This window comes from Platalea leucorodia (assembly GCF_965183815.1).
Source record: "Platalea leucorodia genome assembly, contig: HAP1_HAP1_SCAFFOLD_261, whole genome shotgun sequence".
NCBI lineage: Eukaryota > Metazoa > Chordata > Aves > Pelecaniformes > Threskiornithidae > Platalea > Platalea leucorodia.
This window is the reverse complement of record NW_028121310.1, coordinates 12945-30751: the sequence shown is the minus strand read 5'-3', so window position 1 is coordinate 30751 and position 17807 is coordinate 12945. Positions and strand designations below refer to the sequence as shown.

The window sequence follows — 17807 nt, the reverse complement described above, 5'->3', positions numbered from 1 at the left end:
GCTCTCCTGTGATGGCTCTGGGAGCAGCTGGGGCAGGGTGTTAACTGAGTTACTCCTGCTGCTATTGGTAGTGCTTTCTTTGTGTGTGCAGATGAGCTTCTATCACTTAACCTAACACAACCCAACAAGAACATGCATCTCCTGAGGCAGCTGTATTTGGAGGTTACATACCTATGCACTGGTATTATTTAGCATATTTAACATAGCAGCTCATTGGAATTGCTGTCCAGAAATGCATCAGGATTGGGGGAAAAGCTGTGTTGTTGCACGGGCAATGGCTTCGTTCAGGGCCAGTAGCACAGTCTTGTTTCTAAGACTGTAGATGAATGGATTTAAGAGTGGGTACAGGACAGTGTTCAGCAAAACCACAATTCTGTTTGTCTCCAAGGAAACATTCTCGGAAGGACGCACATAGAGAGCAATGCAGCTCCCATATGCAATGGCCAAGGTGGTGAGGTGGGAAGAACACGTAGTAAAAGCTTTTTTCCTCCCAGCGACTGCTGGCAGGTGCAGAATACAGAAAAGGATGCCCATGTAAAATGCCAGAGTTAAACATAAGGAACCCAGTAGGATAAACGATAATAAAAAAGAGTCTATTTTCCAAAGCAGGCTGGGGTCAGAGCAGGACAATGTGAACAACGGGGAGTTGTCGCAAAAAAAAAATGGTGGATCTTGTTCGAGCCACAGAAAGTCAGCTTGTAGAGGAGGACCAGACGGTAACTCAAGACTGTGATGCCTATGACCCAGGCAGCAGCAACCAGGTGGATGCAGAGCTGAGGCTTCATGATGGCAGCGTAACGCAAAGGCTGGAAGATGGCAACGTAGCGGTCAAAGGACATGACAACAAGTAGAACCATCTCTGTACAGCCCAGGGCAAAATAGAAACAGGACTGGGCAAAACAACTGCTTAGTGAGATCGTTCTCCTACCAGAACTCAGGATCACAAACAATCTGATGCTTGTGGAGGATGTGAACCAGATTTCCAGGAAGGCCGGATTGCTGATGAAAAAGTACATGGGGGTTTGCAGGCGGTGATCCACACACACGAGGAAAATGATGGTTGCGATCCCCATCACTGTTGTCAGGTATATGAGCAGAAGGAGCAGAGAGAGAAATAGCTGTAGGCTTTGATCAAGCCCTGAGAAACCCTCTAGGATGAACTCAGTAACTGCAGTTTCATTTTCTGCTGCCATGCTAAATTTCAGTTCATCCTGCCGAGACAGGAAGATGGCAAAACCCAAGTGTGATTATTTCACCATCTGGATGAAAGGAATCCTTCCTTCTCTGCTTCTTTCCTTGCTTGCAGTCTTCCTCCTAGATAGCACAGAGAGAGAGAGAGTCCTTCAAGCCTTTCTCACTCCGTGATTTTTCTGGTTTACATTTCAGTTTGAGTCCTCAGAGAATTTGTTGTCGTCTTTCTACCTTTCTCAAACTCTCCCAAAGGATTCGTTCTCCAGAACAGAAGATTTTAAAGAGGCTGTGAGCTATTTCACCCCATTCCTGGCAAATTCCACATTCACTCAGACCTATTGCAAACATCTGTCACACCTATGTGCCAAACTCATCTCTTCTGTTGCACAAATGCTAAACCATCAAATGAAATCAAATATGTATGTTGAAAGCTAGTCTTTCTACTTTTCAGAGGTACTCGCCTTTTTGCACTAGGAATCCTTGAGAATCTCTTATTTTCAAAATAAGTAATATCCAGTATCTCTTTTGTAATCCCCTGCTTCCTTCCACACCTTCTTGCTCTCTGTTTCTTCAGGAAAGGGGGAGGGGGTGGAATAGGGACCAAGTATAACTTGTCTTCTTTCGTACTCTAAATAATGACTGAAAGGTATGATGACTCCACACAGCCTGTCACACAATCTCATCTGACATCCGTCTGCACTGAAACACGGTTGTTTCCAAAGAGTTGCTCATTGCTATTGCTATCAAATGTCCTGACGTAAATGCAGAGCAAGAGAAGAGCGTCTGGAAGAGATTTGTAACCTTTTTCTTTTGCATGCCAGTTATGGGTTGGGAGGAACCAGCCTCTAGCGTTTTCTCTTGTTTCCATTTGAAGGGAATGAGAGACAGACTCCGCATATGAGTTCAGTCGAAGACAAGCGAAGACCCTTTATTTTTACAATCTATCCCTTTTATAATATGATTTAGTGTTCACGAGCAAGCAAAACCCATCTCATTGGCTACTGTCTTGCATCCACGCATCTCTTCAGCATTACTTATTGGTTCTTCAAGCTGGTGCACGTGACTTCCTCCTTCAGGGATGTATCCAATCTCATCCTTATTTTTCTGCCTCTGAGTTTCACAGACTTGTTTGTAACAAGCCTCAAGGCCACAGCTGCATTCCTGCGAACCTGTAACAAGCCTCAAGGGCACAGCTGCATCTCGTCAAAGTAAAACACAATCTCACTTATTCCTACAAATCCCCCTTTTTGTTTTTCTATCACAAAAGCTTGTTTAATCATATTCTATAGCATTTTCTATACCCAAGACACTAGACAAGAAACTATCGTTATTATAGTGCAAAATATTAGTAACAAGAAAAAACCTATTTTGATTAGAGACATTATCCACCCGCCAATTCCCCAGCTTGTTAGTAAGAGATTCAGCCAATCAAATCCATCACTGACTTGTAATTTGCTAACTTCAAATCTTTGATTGCTTTATGGATTAATTTGGAGTTATCTAATAAGTCATTCCCCATCAGTCTTCTCGGAGTTCAGTGTCTTCTGCTGTTCGTTCTTGTTATCCGATGCAAGAGCCGGTCTTATGCACCTTGCAGGTACCCACTTAGGTCCTACATCTGTTGAGACACAAGCATACCCTCGACCCCAAGTTAGTAGCCGCTATGGCCCTTCCCACCACCCAGTATTTAAATTTTTCATCATTACCATCACCTTCTCCTGTGATATATGTGCCATTCCCAACTGCATAGCTTCAAAATGTTTGACTATGGGTGTGCCATCTTCATGTTGAAAAGGCAGCGATAAGTGGTTTAGTACATATATAGCTTTTCCTAATCTGTTTTGGGGAGATTCCTGAGCTTCCCCCTCTTTTTGTTTTTGCAATAGAGTTTTTAAGGTTCTGTGTGCACGTTCTATAATGGCTTCCCCTGTGGGGGAATGGGGTATCCCTGTCTTATGAGTGATACCCCATGTGTGGAAAAATTTTTGTGTCGCATGGCTGACATATGTAGGGCCGTTATCTGTTTTTATTTCTTTTGGAATACCAAGCGCTGCAAAGGCAGCTCGGAAATGGCTTTGTACATGCCGGCTAGTTTCACCTGTCATTGCAGTGGCCCAGATTGCATGGGAGTAGGTATCTATGGAAACGTGAACATATCTCTGCCGACCAAAGTCGGGTACATGAGTCACGTCAGTTTGCCAGAGCTGAAGGGAAGATAGTCCCCTAGGGTTTGTCGCAAACATGGGCGGGATGGTTGTTGTTGACAGTCTGGACATGTTTGCACAACGAGTTTTGCATCCCCCATAGAGATTGCAAATTGTTTCACAAGAGCTTTGGCAGATTGGTGGAAAAATTGATACGATAATTGAGCTTGAGAAAGTGTGTTGGGTACTGGGGTATGTAATGCAATGTTCGTTAGGTAGTCGGCTCGTGCATTTCCTTCTGTAAAGAACCCGGGTAAGTTTGTATGGCTTCTAATGTGGATTACACAATAGGGATGTTTTCGTTGTTCTATTAAGAATAATAGCTCCTTAAACTTCAAAAACAAGGCTTCTTTCAGTAAATGTTTTAGTTGTGCCCTTTCAATGCGTTGCACAATTCCTACAGCGTATAGTGAGTCTGATACAATATTTAGTGGAGTTAGGGGCCATTCTCTAAAAGCCATGGTAATGGCGTGCAACTCGACTAATTGAGGTGAACCCTCAATTTGTTCTATTTTGTGTTGCCATTGACCTTCTTTTTGCCATGGGATGACTGCTTTTCCTGTTTTCCCTGAGCCATCGGTGAACACCGTTTGACCCTTAACCGGTTGCCACTGGTATAGTGGCGCCTCTTCAATTTTCACATTGTTGTAAAAGGTGAACATTTTGGGGGGGGGGGAGGTGATGAGTATCAATTCTTCCACTAAACCCTGCTAAGGCCATTTGAAGTTCTAGACTATTTTGTAAGCACCAATCTAAGTAGTCCTTTACGACAGGAAGGACAATGAGATGAGGCTCTTCTCCAGCCATTTCTACAATCCGTTCTCTGCCCTTTTTCATCAAGGTGGCAAACATTTCGATACGAGTAGCCAGGGTTTTCGCAGGCTGATGTGGCAAAAACACCCATTCCAACATTATGAGAGGGTCTACTCCTTTGTTCTCCCATTGTCCGATGATTGCTAGAGGCTGTTGGTTTTGGTTGCAGATATATAATTGTATGGGTAAATTTTCAAGTCGTCGGTGACATTGTTGCAGTGAGAGCTTTTCATTTATGATTCTCAGTGTGGTTTTTGCTTCGGTTGTCCATTGGCGTGGTGCGTTAATATCGGTATCTCCTTTAAGTAGCTCAAATAAGGGTGTTAATGTGTAGTTATCAATACCACACTGCGCTCTAATCCAATTTATGTTTCCCAATAGTTTTTGTACATCATTCAAGGTTTTTATGTCTGCTGAAATGATCACATTTTGAGGTTGGATACTTTGTTGTAAGATTTTCCACCCAAGATATTTCCATGGTGCTTCCGTTTGAATTTTTTCTGGTGCGATTTGCAGTCCTTTGCTTTGCAATGCATATTTTAAAACAGGTAGTGCTTCACGCACCATGGTGTTCGTGGGGCCTGCTAGTAAAATGTCATCCATATAGTGATAGATATACATTTCCGGGAATTTTAGTCGTACAGGACTTATGGCTTTAGCCACATATGTTTGACAGATCGTTGGAGAATTCTTCATTCCTTGAGGCAGGACAGTCCAGTGGTATCTATCCATTGGCTCACCTCAGTTAATTTTTGGTACCGAAAACATAAAACGCGGTGCATCCGTAGGATGTAGTGGGATAGTAAAGAAGCAGTCTTTTAAGTCTACTATGATTATGTCCCAATTTCGGGGTATCATTGTTGGAGAGGGCAAGCCGAGTTGGAGTGCTCCCATTTCTTCCATAGCTTCATTTATTTGTCTCAAGTCATGTAGCAGTCGCCATTTTCCACTCTTCTTTTTTATAACAAATACAGGAGAATTCCAGGGGCTGGTTGTAGGAGTGATACGTCCTTGTTGAAGTTGTTCTTTGACCAGTTCTTGAAGGGCAGCGACCTTCTCTTTGGGGAGCAGCCATTGATCTATCCAAATGGGTGTTTCTTTTTTCCAAATAAGTTTCATTGTCGGTCGCTCATCAATGGCTGCTACTGAAAATTTTCAGGGCAATTTAAGGTGAAGCCACATTGGGACATTACATCTCGCCCCAACAGGCTCATGGGCAAATTTGTCACATATGGCCGTACAGTAAATGTAGACCCTTCTTGGGTATTGATATTGAGCAGGTGGGTGCTTTGAAAGGTTTGAGAAAGGCTGCCGACTCCAATCAAGCCCTCTGTGGGGGTGGCTATTAAATCTTTTGATTGAAGAGACAGAAAATGAGAGATAATAACAGGAATATTATTTTCAGACATAGTCAGGCAGTTTAACACATACACGGCTTTACTTTGTCTGTCTGCTGGAGTGGCTCCTGGCATTCCCCCTTTTTGTTTTTGCAGGTTCAATTGTTTGTTGCAAGATTTTCCAGCCCAGATATTTCCAAGGCTCAGTTTTTTGCACTTTTTCAGGGTCTATTTCAAGTCCATATCTGTCTAGAGCTCGTCATATCTCTTTTTCTTAGTTGTGGACAATCTCTTTTAAAATGTCCAGTTCTACCACAGGAGAAACATGATTGCTGTACTTTCATTGCAGTGGCAAAAGCTGTAGCTAATGTTTCCATATTATGGGACATTGACTCCACCTTTTGGGTAGCTTCTATCATATCCATTAAGGAGGGATTTTTTAGAGGCAAAAGCACTTTTTTTACAGTCCATATTCACATTTTCAAAGGCTAATTTTAAGAGTAGGACCTCTCTTGCTTCTGCATTTTTGACTTGTTTTTCCAAAGCCTCCTATAGACGATCTAAGAATGAGATAGATCCCTCTCCACTCCCTTGCTTTATTAATGTAAATGATTTTGTCGCTCTTCCGGCATCCGGCACTTTTAGTAATGCCTGTAAAGCAAAGTCTCTGCCTTGTGCTAATATCTCTGGTCGTAATCGTGCCTGTAACGTTGGGCGATTTAACAGCGGATCCCCCATAAGCTGGGGGAGTCCTGCCCCTTGTAAAGGGTCGCCTTGTTGTCGCTGCATGTTGATAATTGTGGCGTTTTGGCAGGCGGTACGCCAGGTGCTTTCAAAGATCACCTTTTGCGTTGGGGTCAATATAAGATTAGTAAGTGTGCATATATCAAATGATGATACTATTTCATTTGTAAATATTCCCCGTAGCAGGGATTGTGCAAAAGGAGAATCCAGTCCATGCACGGCAACTGTTTGTCGTAGATCTTTTAAAACATTATAGCCAAAAGGTTCATGCTCATTGGGGACATTTGCATTGCTTCATATGACAGGACATGCTATCGCTGAACAAAAAGCTGTATCCCCGGCTTGCAATGCTTGGTGTCTCATCTTTTGCCACCTCGCAGCAGCGGCTGATGCCTCCCATTCCTCGAGTGGCAATTGATTATGGGTTTGTGGAGTATTGGCATTAGAAGCGGTAGAGAAAGGCAGTAAGAGTGCCGACGCAGCAGGGGCCGGGGGTGGGCGGGGAAGTGGAGGGGTACTGGTTGCAGGGATCAGGAGGTCTAGCAGAGGTGTTGAAGCCATAGGAGCAGGTGAAGGGGAAAACGGCGCAGAGGGTAGCGGCGGCGCGGCGGGGGTGGAGGGTTGTGCAGCCTGAGCACCCGCGAGCAAGGGCATGTTGGAGGACGAACCCCATGTCGGTGTTTCTGGCGTGCCCTGCGGGGTTAGCTCCGGAGTGGTATCAGAAGCTGCAGCCTTTCGGTCTGACTCTAATTGTTCTGAAGAGTCTTTCAATAAATGCCATGTTGTCAAAACACTTGTGGCATTACTGTCCCCCCTGGTGGCCGCTTCCCATAACACTTTTCCTGCCTCCTCCCAAGTCTCCACCTGGAACGTGGTCACTGCGTTCGCTTGTTGCACATTTTTTCGCAACCAAGTTAACAACAACCAAACCTTTCCTTCATCATAATTTATGCCCCTTTTTGCAAGAATTCGCAAAAATATACACAAAATAGATTTTTCTTCCGAGGACACTTGTGCCCCCATTTTCCCGTTCCCAGCTGCTCACCTCTTTTTCCCAAGGCGATTGATTGTCAACAAGCAGCTCTCTGGTCCGCTGCAATATAGTTCAGCTCTCTGGTCCGCTGCAATAAAGTTCAGCTCTCTGGTCTGCAGTTCTTAGGATCGAATCACGTCGTAGGATCGAATCACGTCGGAGTCACCATTTGTGGCACTTAATCACGGACTCCGCGTATGAGTTTAGGGGAAGACAAGCGAAGACAAGTGAAGAAGACGACGACGACGAAAATGACAATGGCAATGGCAATGATAATGACGATGACACTTTATTTTTACAATCTATCCCTTTTATAATATGATCTAGTGTTCACGAGCAAGCAAAACCCATCTCATTGGCTACTGTCTTGCATCCACGCATCTCTTCAGCGTTACTTCTTGGTTCTTCAAGCTGGTGCACGCGAATTCCTCTTTCAGGGATGTATCCAATCTCATCCTTATTTTTCTGCCTCTAAGTTTCACCAACTTGTTTGTAACAAGCCTCAAGGCCACAGATGCATTCCTGCGAACCTGTCTGTAACAAGCCTCAAGGGCACAGCTGCATTCCTGCGAACCTGTCTGTAACAAGCCTCAAGGGCACAGCTGCATCTCGTCAAAGTAAAACACTATCTATCTCATTTATTCCCACAGAGACCCACAGTCCAGCTGCTTACAAACCACTGCCGCATCGTTCATGCTCCAGTAGTCACCACACACGGTCCCCCACCGGCCCCTGTGTTTCACCTCCACTCTCCCAGCACAGTGCCTGCTGCCATTCACCAGCCTCACCTCCGCAGCACCTTCAAACACAAACATGGGACCAGTCAGGCACAACACCAAGCCACTGCAGATCTGGGGGAAGCCCCTGCCCAGGCCATGTCAGTGGTGCCAGGGTGGGAGCCCTCTCCCCTCCAGGCTGTCCCCAGGGCAGTGTGGGGGTCCCTTCTATCCCCATGGGCTGCGCAAGGCTGGTTGTGGGCAGTTCTGGCCCTGCTGGGTCATTCGCCATCCCACCGCACAAGGCACCTTTTCCCACCCCAACGGCCACCTGCCCCCTGCCCACACACACCTGCACACTGTGCCCAGCCCTGCACAGGGCACCCTCTCTTCCCCAGCCCAGCACCCCCTCGACAGTCCCGTGTACCCAGGCCTGCAGCTTCCCATGCAAACCACCTGCCCCGGCACCATCCATACCCACTCCCACCCCCAGCGCTTTTCATGTTCCCACCAAGATGATTCCGATGATGCCCCCACCGACACCCCCTCCTCGCCCCTGGTGTCAGCCCGGCCTCTGCACTGGGCCGGGCCCCCCAGGAAGGATGTCTCTCTATGCAGATGCCCCCGTCCCCTTCTCTCTGCGGGGCACAAACTGCCCTCATGGGGTCAGGGCTCCCCTGGAACAAGGGAGCAGTCAGCAGCACACAAACCCTCCGGGGTACCCCAGAGGCTGGCAGTGCCCTGGGCATCTCTGAGTGCTGCCGTCACCAGCTAGGCCACCACCGCCTCCAGAGGCACAGTGCTGGGCAACAGGGGGTCCCAAAAGGGTGCCCCAGGACAGGCTGTCTATGAATTCAGTCAGGCACAGCCTTCAACACTGGAGCCCTGGAAAAGGAGGTACTCTCCCACCCAGACAGGCAGGCACAGGGTCCATGGACTTGAGCACCTTCTGACCCTCATCTCAGTAGCACCTGCAAAGCAACCCCATTCCCAGACAGATCCTGACGACCCTGTGGGTACCCGCTGGCCCTGGGCTGTGGGACAATGGAACTGGAACTTACCTCTGCACAGCTGTACCCAGAGGAGCAGCCACAGCATCTGAGGGGACAGGAGTGCCTCTGTGCCCATCCGGAGCCTCCTGCCCTGCCAGCACATCCCTGCCGCGCCACACTCCCTGCCACAGCTCCTGGGGACTCATGGGGACAATGATGATGGGAGGGCAATATATCTCTGCAGATCCCAGCCCAGCTACAGGACAAGCCAATCAAAGCAGCAGGACCTTTTTAGACATTATCGGGAGCTATCTCCCCTCCAACACAGCCCAGCCTTCCAATGAACTTCTCCAGTGCCATTCATGACCATATATGAGAGACGGCTCTGCTGCAGGTGTCACGTCACTGTGGTGGGGGGCTGTCACAGGACAGGGCTGGTTGTGGGGGAGGAAAATGGGTTTTTCACCCCTTGAGCCCTGCTGTGTTGACCAGGAGCACTGAGCATCTCCTATGCCAGGCACATCCAAGAGCCCAAGGTGGGAGTGTCCAGCCACGCCCGTGCCATGGGAACCACAGGGCTGGGACTGCACCGGAGGCTGTGTCAGGAAGGGAAGGAAGGAGCCCCTGACCCTGCTACAGACCCTGCTGTGCTGGGAGCAGCAGCTGGGAAAGGGCCTTAGCCCAGGCCAGAGCCCCATCCCAGGAGTGCTGGCTCACCCATCCTTCCCTGGAGAGCCCCTTGGAAGGTCCCTCATGTCCCTGCCTTGGCAGCAGACCCACAGCCCAGAGGCTCAGACATGTCTCTGACTCTCAGCCTGTCACCAAGGGGCCGTTATTCCCTGCAGGCGGATCAGGAGCTCCAGCCTGCAGGTGCACAACCCACAGCCCCCGTGGCCTCGCAGCGCTCGCCGTGCTCCCCCTGCAGCGCAGCGCCCGGGCAGGAAGTCTGTGGTTTCCTCCTGGCACCGTGCCCAGGCACATCCCTGCGGTGCCCCAGAGCCACCCCCACCCCGACTGCTCCAGCCAGGGCTGCAGGGGCTGCTCCTTCGGCCTCGCAGACACGGGGCCCGGCAGCTCCTGTCCCCCGTGATGCCCTTGGGACAGCACACGGTCGCTCTGCACCGAGCCCCACAGCCATGGGGTGACATTGGTGATGTGACCACTGCCACCCTCCTACTGCCACCTCTGTGCGCTCATGGGTTATACTGACGGTGACCTCACACCCTCCTCCTGCCAACGCTGCGTGCGCACGAGTTACACCGTCACACATGTGTGTAGTGTATGGACTTCTGCTGATGATGGTTCTTCCAAAAAGTCGTATTTGAGCGTGGTGTAAATATTATTTTGGTGACATCAGAAGCACCTACACGAGCTATATGCCAGCTCCTGGCCTATCAGCTACTCAGCCACAGATGATGTCATAGCGTCTACCTGTGATATTGGCCTGCTCCTGCCCTATCAGCTATTCAGGCACCCATGACCTCACAAGAACATATACACCTGTCTGCCATGTACTCGCTGTTGAGGTACTCAGCCTCCGGCAACCTCACAAGCACCTATAAGGGCCATGCACCTGGTCCTGGCCTATCAGCTATTCAGATAAGAGTGACATCACAAGTACATACCCAAGCCATGTGTCTCCCTCTTGCCTAGCAGCTCCTCAGGCACCGGTGACCTGACCACCACATATCCACCTATTTGCTATCCACTCGCCTATGAGATACAAAGGCACAAGTGACCTCACAAGCTCCGACAAAAGCCACGTGCATGCTTTTGGCCTATCAGCTACTCAGGCATCAGTAATCTCACAACCACTTACACAAGCCATGTGCCAGCTCTCAGCCTATCATCTACTCAAGCACATACCAACCTATTTGCTATGTGCTGACATGGCGGGGTGACCTCATGTGGCAGCCCCCACCCTGTCACTTGCTCACTCCCCATCAACGGGATGGAGGAGGGAATTGGAAGAGAAAAGCGAGAAAACAAATCTCATGGGTCGAGATAAAGACAGTTTAATAAGTGGAGGAGTAAGCACTCACAGCAGGAGATCGATGCCCAGCCAGTCTCTGAGCAAAGGATACTTTGAAGAATACACCCTCCTCCCCAGTTTTATTGCTGACCATGACATCGTATGGCGTGCAAAATCGACTTGGTCAGTTGGGGTCAGCTATCCTGGTTTTGTCCCCTCCCAGCCTCTTGCCACAGCCAGCCTCCTCACTGTTGAGAGAAACAGAGAAGGCCTTGATGCTGAGCAAGCTATCTTGATGTTGCTCAGCAACAAGCTTGAGCAAGCTTGATGTTGCTCAGCAATAGCTACAATGTTGGTGTGCTGTCAAAGCTGTTTTGGCCACCAAGGCAAAGCACAGCACCATAGGGACTGCTAAGAAGAAAATTAACTTCATCCCAGCCGGACCCAGTACAATCTCCACCCCTTATTCCATACTGTGTGCATCCCGCTCAGGTCCTACAGTATTCAATACATTTACATCTTCCACCATCATTCCCTTCCCCATCCTTTGACATGACATAGACACAGCATACTGGGTTTGCCTGGTCTGGCTCAGGTGGACCTGGGCAAGTCCCAGCACATTCCTGACTTCTCCCCTCACTCAGTCAGCCAGAGCTTTTTTGAAGCATTCAATCAGATTATCAACCTCAGGACAAGGAATCACATGTATCACCAGCCCACACCCCACACTGGTCTTACAGGTAGCTGTCAGATCCCCCACAACCCTGGGGAAAGGGAGTTGCCCACCAGCACCCTTCCCCTCTCTTTGGCACCTCAAAATCCAGTTTGCTGTTCATGGGCTCATTGGTTAGTTCCTCTTGTTCACATGGTCTTTGCTCAGATCCTCTGTGGGTCTTCTCGATATGGCCCCCATGCACATATTCTTCTGAAGTTGGCATTTTGTCCTGGTTTTTTTTTTCATGTTCGCAGACAGCATTGCCTGTGTCTTGCAGCAGAGAGAAAATCTGAGAGTCCTCCCCAGTTCACCCTGTGTGGCCATCCTGCTGGGCTGAGCTAGGATGTGGGGTCCTCCTCGGCTGGTTCACAGGACTGGGCTCTTCTTTGTATGCTGACAGGATTTGGGCCAAGGGCCCCTTGGTGGCCTCCTGGGAGGGAGCCATAGCCCTCGAGCATGTTCCAGCTTGGCTGTGTCCTCCCCAACCTCTTGACATTCCCCCCACCCCAGACATGTCTGGGCTGCTTCTGCAGCCCGGTAAAGTGGGGGACCTTGACCCACCCTTGTACTTTGTTTTCTATTCACATTTAAACTCTGATTGTTCCTTCCGGTAGCTCTTATCAAAGAAGGTTTTATCCATTTTATACCTATGTTGCAATTGCTATATAGATTCAATTTCTCTGCCTTTATAAATGTTTACATATATCTATATAAATGTATACACATGTATATGTGTATAGAAGTGTATGTATTTAAAATATGTCTCTAATCATAAATAAATAAAAATATAGTATATACTTATTTGAACACTCAGTTTTAGATATCTTTCTAAAAATGTTTATATTGTATATAAATGTACATATTTTTCTGTCTGAGCACTTCCTTGTCCAAAGGAGGCAGGCAGCCAATCAAAGGGCTGCATGGGAACACATGGGTCTGATGGTGTCAAAGAAATGGCTGCCAGCCAACCACAGTATGAGATCACGTGGGGAATGAGAACCTGTGGGGAATGAGGCTGTCACAAGTGGCGGCCTCCCTGTATGTAATGACAGGGGGCTTCCCTTGCTGACTGCTTCTGGGTGCAGCGGGAGGGGAGGCTCCTCTTGCCAGCCAATCACAGGATTTCCTGAGAAGACGTGGGTTTGATGCTCTCAAGCAATTGCTGTCAGCCAACCACAAACCCAACCTTTCTCAAAATTGTACATCAGTCTGCATATTCTTCTATCCCAGCACTTCCTTGTCCAAAGGAGGCAGGTAGCCAATCAAAGGGCTGCATGGGAACACATGGGTCTGACGGTGTCAAAGAAATGGCTGCCAGCCAACCACAGTGCAGTATGAGAACCTGTGGGGAATGAGGCTGTCACAAGTGGTGGCCTCCCTGTACGTAAAGACAGGGGTGGTGGTGCCTCTGCTCCCCGCGTGTTCCAGGGCCATGACCCAAATGAGCACAAGGAAGGCTCGTGGTAAGGTAAAAATGCTCCTTTGAACCACTGTCAGAGAACGGGTCACTGTGGTGTCAGAGCTTCAGTGTCTGTGCCTGACGTGAGAACTTTCCCGCCTCCCTGTGCTTCCAGGCTGCACAACCCTTCTCCAAAAATCCACTGCGGGACCCTCCTGGGTCTCGTGGGAAAATGTGCACGACTGTGCTGAGGATCCCCTGGGAGCAGGGACAGCACAAAGCCTTTTCCGCGTGCCTCCTCCCCTGGCCGTGGTCTCCCTCTTTATCAGCACCTGAAGCTCCCCTCCATCTCCTCCCGACCCCTGGGTCTGGTGATGGCAGCTCTGTACTCAGTGGTGCCTCCAGCAGTGACCCCCTCATCTACAGCATGAGGAACCAGGAGCTCAAGGGTGGAATTAGGATTACATGAAAGTTTCTGCAATAGTGATCAACTCTCCATCTCTCTCTGCAAACAACTCCCAGGATATCCCATCCAAAACTGGTGCTGTGGTGTATTATCATTATTGTTACCAATACCATTATCATTTAACTTTACCATTATTGTTACTTGTGGTTATAATGTTCCTAGAGAAATGTTTGGATTTGTCTCGCTTCTCCAGAGGCATGAACCTGCTCTGTCTCACCTGGAGCCTGGGTAAGAGTGTGTCTAACGCCGGGGCAGAGCTGACTGCCCCATAGCCTCTCTGTAATAAAACGGGATCTCCCCAGTGCAGTGGGGAGATGAGCAGCAGTCATCCCCATCCAGCTGGAGCTGCCCCACACCCTGAGCAGCAAGGCCAGTGTGGAGTCGCCCTGTGACCCCAGGCACCACAGCCAAATCACCCTGCAGAGCAGCATCGCCAGCTCGGGGCCCTGCAGGGGTGGTGGGGAGGGGGCGAGGAATGGCCAGGCAGATGGGAGGAGGGTTAGGGAGAGATCAGAACAGAGATGACCTGGGCTGGAAATTGCCTCAGGGTCAAAAACACCAGCGTTCACCTAATCCAAGACAATGCCCATACTGTAGGTCCCCTAAAGCATGGTCATGGTGCAGAGCCAGAAGTCCTTGCTGTCCGGGAGCTCCACCAGGCCTGGGAAGTGGATGAAGAAGGACTGGTGCTCACGACTGCGCATCCCTTCGTGCCATCGCCCCTCCTCAAGGGTGGCATCGAAAGGGAGGCTGGGACCCTGCGTCAGGGCTTGCTCTGAAGGAAGCATGACTCAGCCCAGAGTTCCCCTCAGTCCCTAGCCAGGCAGGGCTGTCACCCCAGTCAGTGCAATTGCTCCGGGGACCCAAGAGACACGCTGGGTTGGGAGATGCAGGCCAGCCAGGATTGACCGCAGCACTCCCGGTAGCCTCTCTGTAGCCAGAGCAGCTCTCCACAGCTGGGAGGAGATGTGCTGCTGCTTTCTCCATGGTCAGGGCTCTTTGGGGGCTGTAGTCACTGGCACTGCCTGCTGGGAAGCCCAGACCTAGTTCTGAGCCCCGGTGCCCTGCACCACAGCTCTTAGTACCTCCCCTCCCATGCCACCATCCTCTCTCAGAAGCACCACCAAGTGCATTACTCCCTTGGCAGGTATGCAGAGGAGCTGCTGGAGGTCTTCTCTGCTCCCCCATGCTGCCCCCAGCTCTGCCTCAGTGTCAGCCCACAGGCACTGCCACATTCCCTCGCTGTTAGGTGCTGGGTGTCTCCACATGCCCTCCTCTGAGCCCATGCAGGGATCCCCAGGGTGTCTCTCTCCTTGGAGCTGTCCACCAATGCCTGGCGGTGCAGCCGCAGGGGATCCCGGTGTTGCCACACTTGGAGAGAAGGTTGTGATTGTCCTTGGTCAGAGTAGGCATCAGGATCTGTCTAGCAGTCAGGAGGGAAAGAGGAGGGCAAGACACAACGATGACAAGAAGCAGGAGGGGGATTTTCAAATGAGGTTTAAGGAAAAAAGCCCACACCTTTATAGTTGCTTAGTGTTGGGTCTGGGGCCCAGAGATTTCCAAAACTCAAGTGGAAAAAACACTGACCAGCCTGATCTAAGGGACAAGCTCTCCCTGCTCAGAGCAGATTGTGGCACTAGAGACCTCCATTACTTCCTTCTGACTCTTCTTCACGGTATCTGTGGAGATTGCCTAGTCTAGTCTAGACTAGGGGCACCTCCTGGGGTTGCCCAATACAGGGTGCAGTTGGGTTTGGAATATCTCCATGGATGGAGGCTCCACAACCTCTCTGGACAATCTGTTCCAGTGATCCACCACCCTCACAGGAGAAAAGTGTTTTCTTGTGTTGAAATGGAAGCTCCTGTGCTTCTGTTTCTACCCATTGCCTGTCACTGGGCACCACGGAGAAAAGTCTGTCTCCCTCTTCTTCATGCCCTCCCATCAGGTGTTGATACACATTGATAAGATCCCCATGAGCCTTCCCTTCTCCAGGCTAAAAAGTCCCAGTTCTCTCAGCTTCTCCTCCTGAAGGATGCTTGTGTGCCTCCATCATCTTTGTGGCCCTTTGCTGGACTCGCTCCAGTAAGTTGATGTCTCTCTTGTACTGGGCAGCCCAGCACTGGACGTAGTGCTCCAGATGTGGCCTCACCAGTGCTGACTAGAGGGGCAGGATCACCTCTCTCGACCTGCTGGCAAACCTCTCCTGAATGCGGCCCAGGAGGCTGTCGGCCTGCTTTGCCACACAGCCACACTGCTGGCTCGTGGTCAGCTTGCTGTCCACCAGGACCCCCAGATCCTTCTCTAGAAACCTGCTTTCCAGCCAGCCGTCCCCCAGCCTGTCCTGGTCCATGGGGTCCTTCCTGCCCAGGGGCAGGACTCTGTGTTTCCCTTTGGTGAACTTCATGAGGTTCCTCTCTGCCCAGTTCTCCAGCCTGCCCAGGTACTTCTGAGCAGCAGTGCAACCAGCCGATGTATCAGCCACTCCTCCCAATTTTAGATCATCCACAAACTTGCTCAGGATGCCCTTGGTCCCATCCTCCAGGACTGTAATGAAAGGCTGAACAAAATGGGACCCAGTATCAACCCTTGGGCTACCCCACTGGTGATTATCCTCCAGCTGGACTTTGTGCCACTGGACACAGCCCTCTGGGACTCAGTCAGTTTTCAGTCCCTCTCATTTTCCACTTAGCCAGTCCATACTTGCTCAGCTTGTCTATAGGGGTAGAATGGGAGACAGGCTGACAGCTCCCTGCATCCTCTTTCTTGCTCTGCTTCAAGATAAGGTTTCCATTTGCTTTCTTCCAGTCCTCAGGAACCTCACCAAATCCCCTTGAACTTCCAAACATGATTTCAAGTGGCCTTACAAGGACATCAGCCATCTTCCTCAGCACTCATGGGTGCATCCCCTCAGGTCCCAAGGACTTATGCATGTGCCGTTTGTTTCAATGTTCCCTAAGCTGAGACTCCTGCACCAAGGGTAAGTCTTCCTTGCTCCTTGCCTCTGGTCTTGGGGGCCTGGGATTCCTGAAGGTTGGTCTTACCAGTAAACGCAGAGAGGAAGAAGGTGTGGAGTACCTTGGCCTCTTCTGTGTTCTCTGTCACCAGGGTCCCACCCCATCTAGCAGCAGGCCCACATTTTCCTGAGCCTTCCTTTTGCTGCTGGCATCGTTGTTAAATCCTTTCTTGATGCCCTTCCTGTCCAGATGGAATCATCAGATTGAGATCGAGATGGGCTTTGGCTTTCCTAACACCCTCTCTGAATGCTCGGGAGGTTCTTGGTGCCCTCCAGAAACCTCCTGAGTGTCTTGTGCCCTGCTGTGCTGCCCCTCCAGCAGATGTCCAGGTGGGTAATGTCTGCCACAAGGACCAGGGCCTGCAAATGAGAAGCTGCTTCTGCTCATCGGAAGAAGGCCTCATCTGTTGCTTCTTCCTAATACAGTTGGTCCACAGCAGACACCAACTACAACATTACCCATGGTAATGTTGCTCTGCCCACTAATCCTGATCCATTGGCTCTCATCTGGCTCCTCACCTGTCACTAGCAGAGCTCCATGCTTTCCTTCTGCTCGCCCACAGACAGGGCACCTTCCCCTCCTCACTGACCTGCCCCATCCTTCCTAAAGAGGCAGCTTCCATCCATGGCCACGCTCCAGTGGTGTGAGCTATCTGACCATGTCTCTGATACCTAAGTGAGATTTCAGCTCAAGAACTGCCCACAGACTCCTAATTCCTCCTGTTTGCTCCCCAAGCCATCTGCATTCCTGTGCAGGCCCATCAGAGGTGTGCCCAGCCATGCTGATTCCCTGCTGAGACCGAGGGCTACTTGACAGGTGCCCACAAGCAGCCCTGGTTGTACCCTTTGCTTCACCTCCAACCTTCCTGTTCCCTGTGTCCCCCCTCCCAGGTTCTTCCCTTTAGTCATCCTCAATCCCTCTCATTCAAGAAGCCCACCCCTGATTTCCCTTTACCCGCTGGCCCTGGCTTTGCTTGCCTGTTGCCCTCCTTTGGTGTTTCTGGGCTGGCAGCATTGGGAATTCCTACCTTGGTCAGCAAGGCCGTTAAACTACTACCTCCTTTTGTTATCCATCATGGCCTTCAATTCCTCATGCTGTCATCTTGTTAGAGGCACCACAGGACAGGATGAGCCCCCTGCACACACACAGGAACAGCTGACACAAGGAAGATTCAGTTCATGGGGACCCTGGGAAACTCTGGGATTTGGCCA

The 17807-nt window shown here is 50.0% G+C and overlaps 1 protein-coding gene across 1 annotated transcript; it reads right to left on the bottom strand.

The window, feature by feature from the left end:
* Positions 1-237: 237 nt before the first annotated feature.
* Positions 238-1193, bottom strand: LOC309603933 (olfactory receptor 6E1-like; the record flags this gene model as incomplete). Its single annotated transcript, XM_082338811.1, is given in 2 exon segments — positions 238-660; positions 663-1193. Coding segments are annotated over 2 exon segments (954 nt in total).
* Between the last annotated feature and the right edge of the window lie 16614 nt (positions 1194-17807).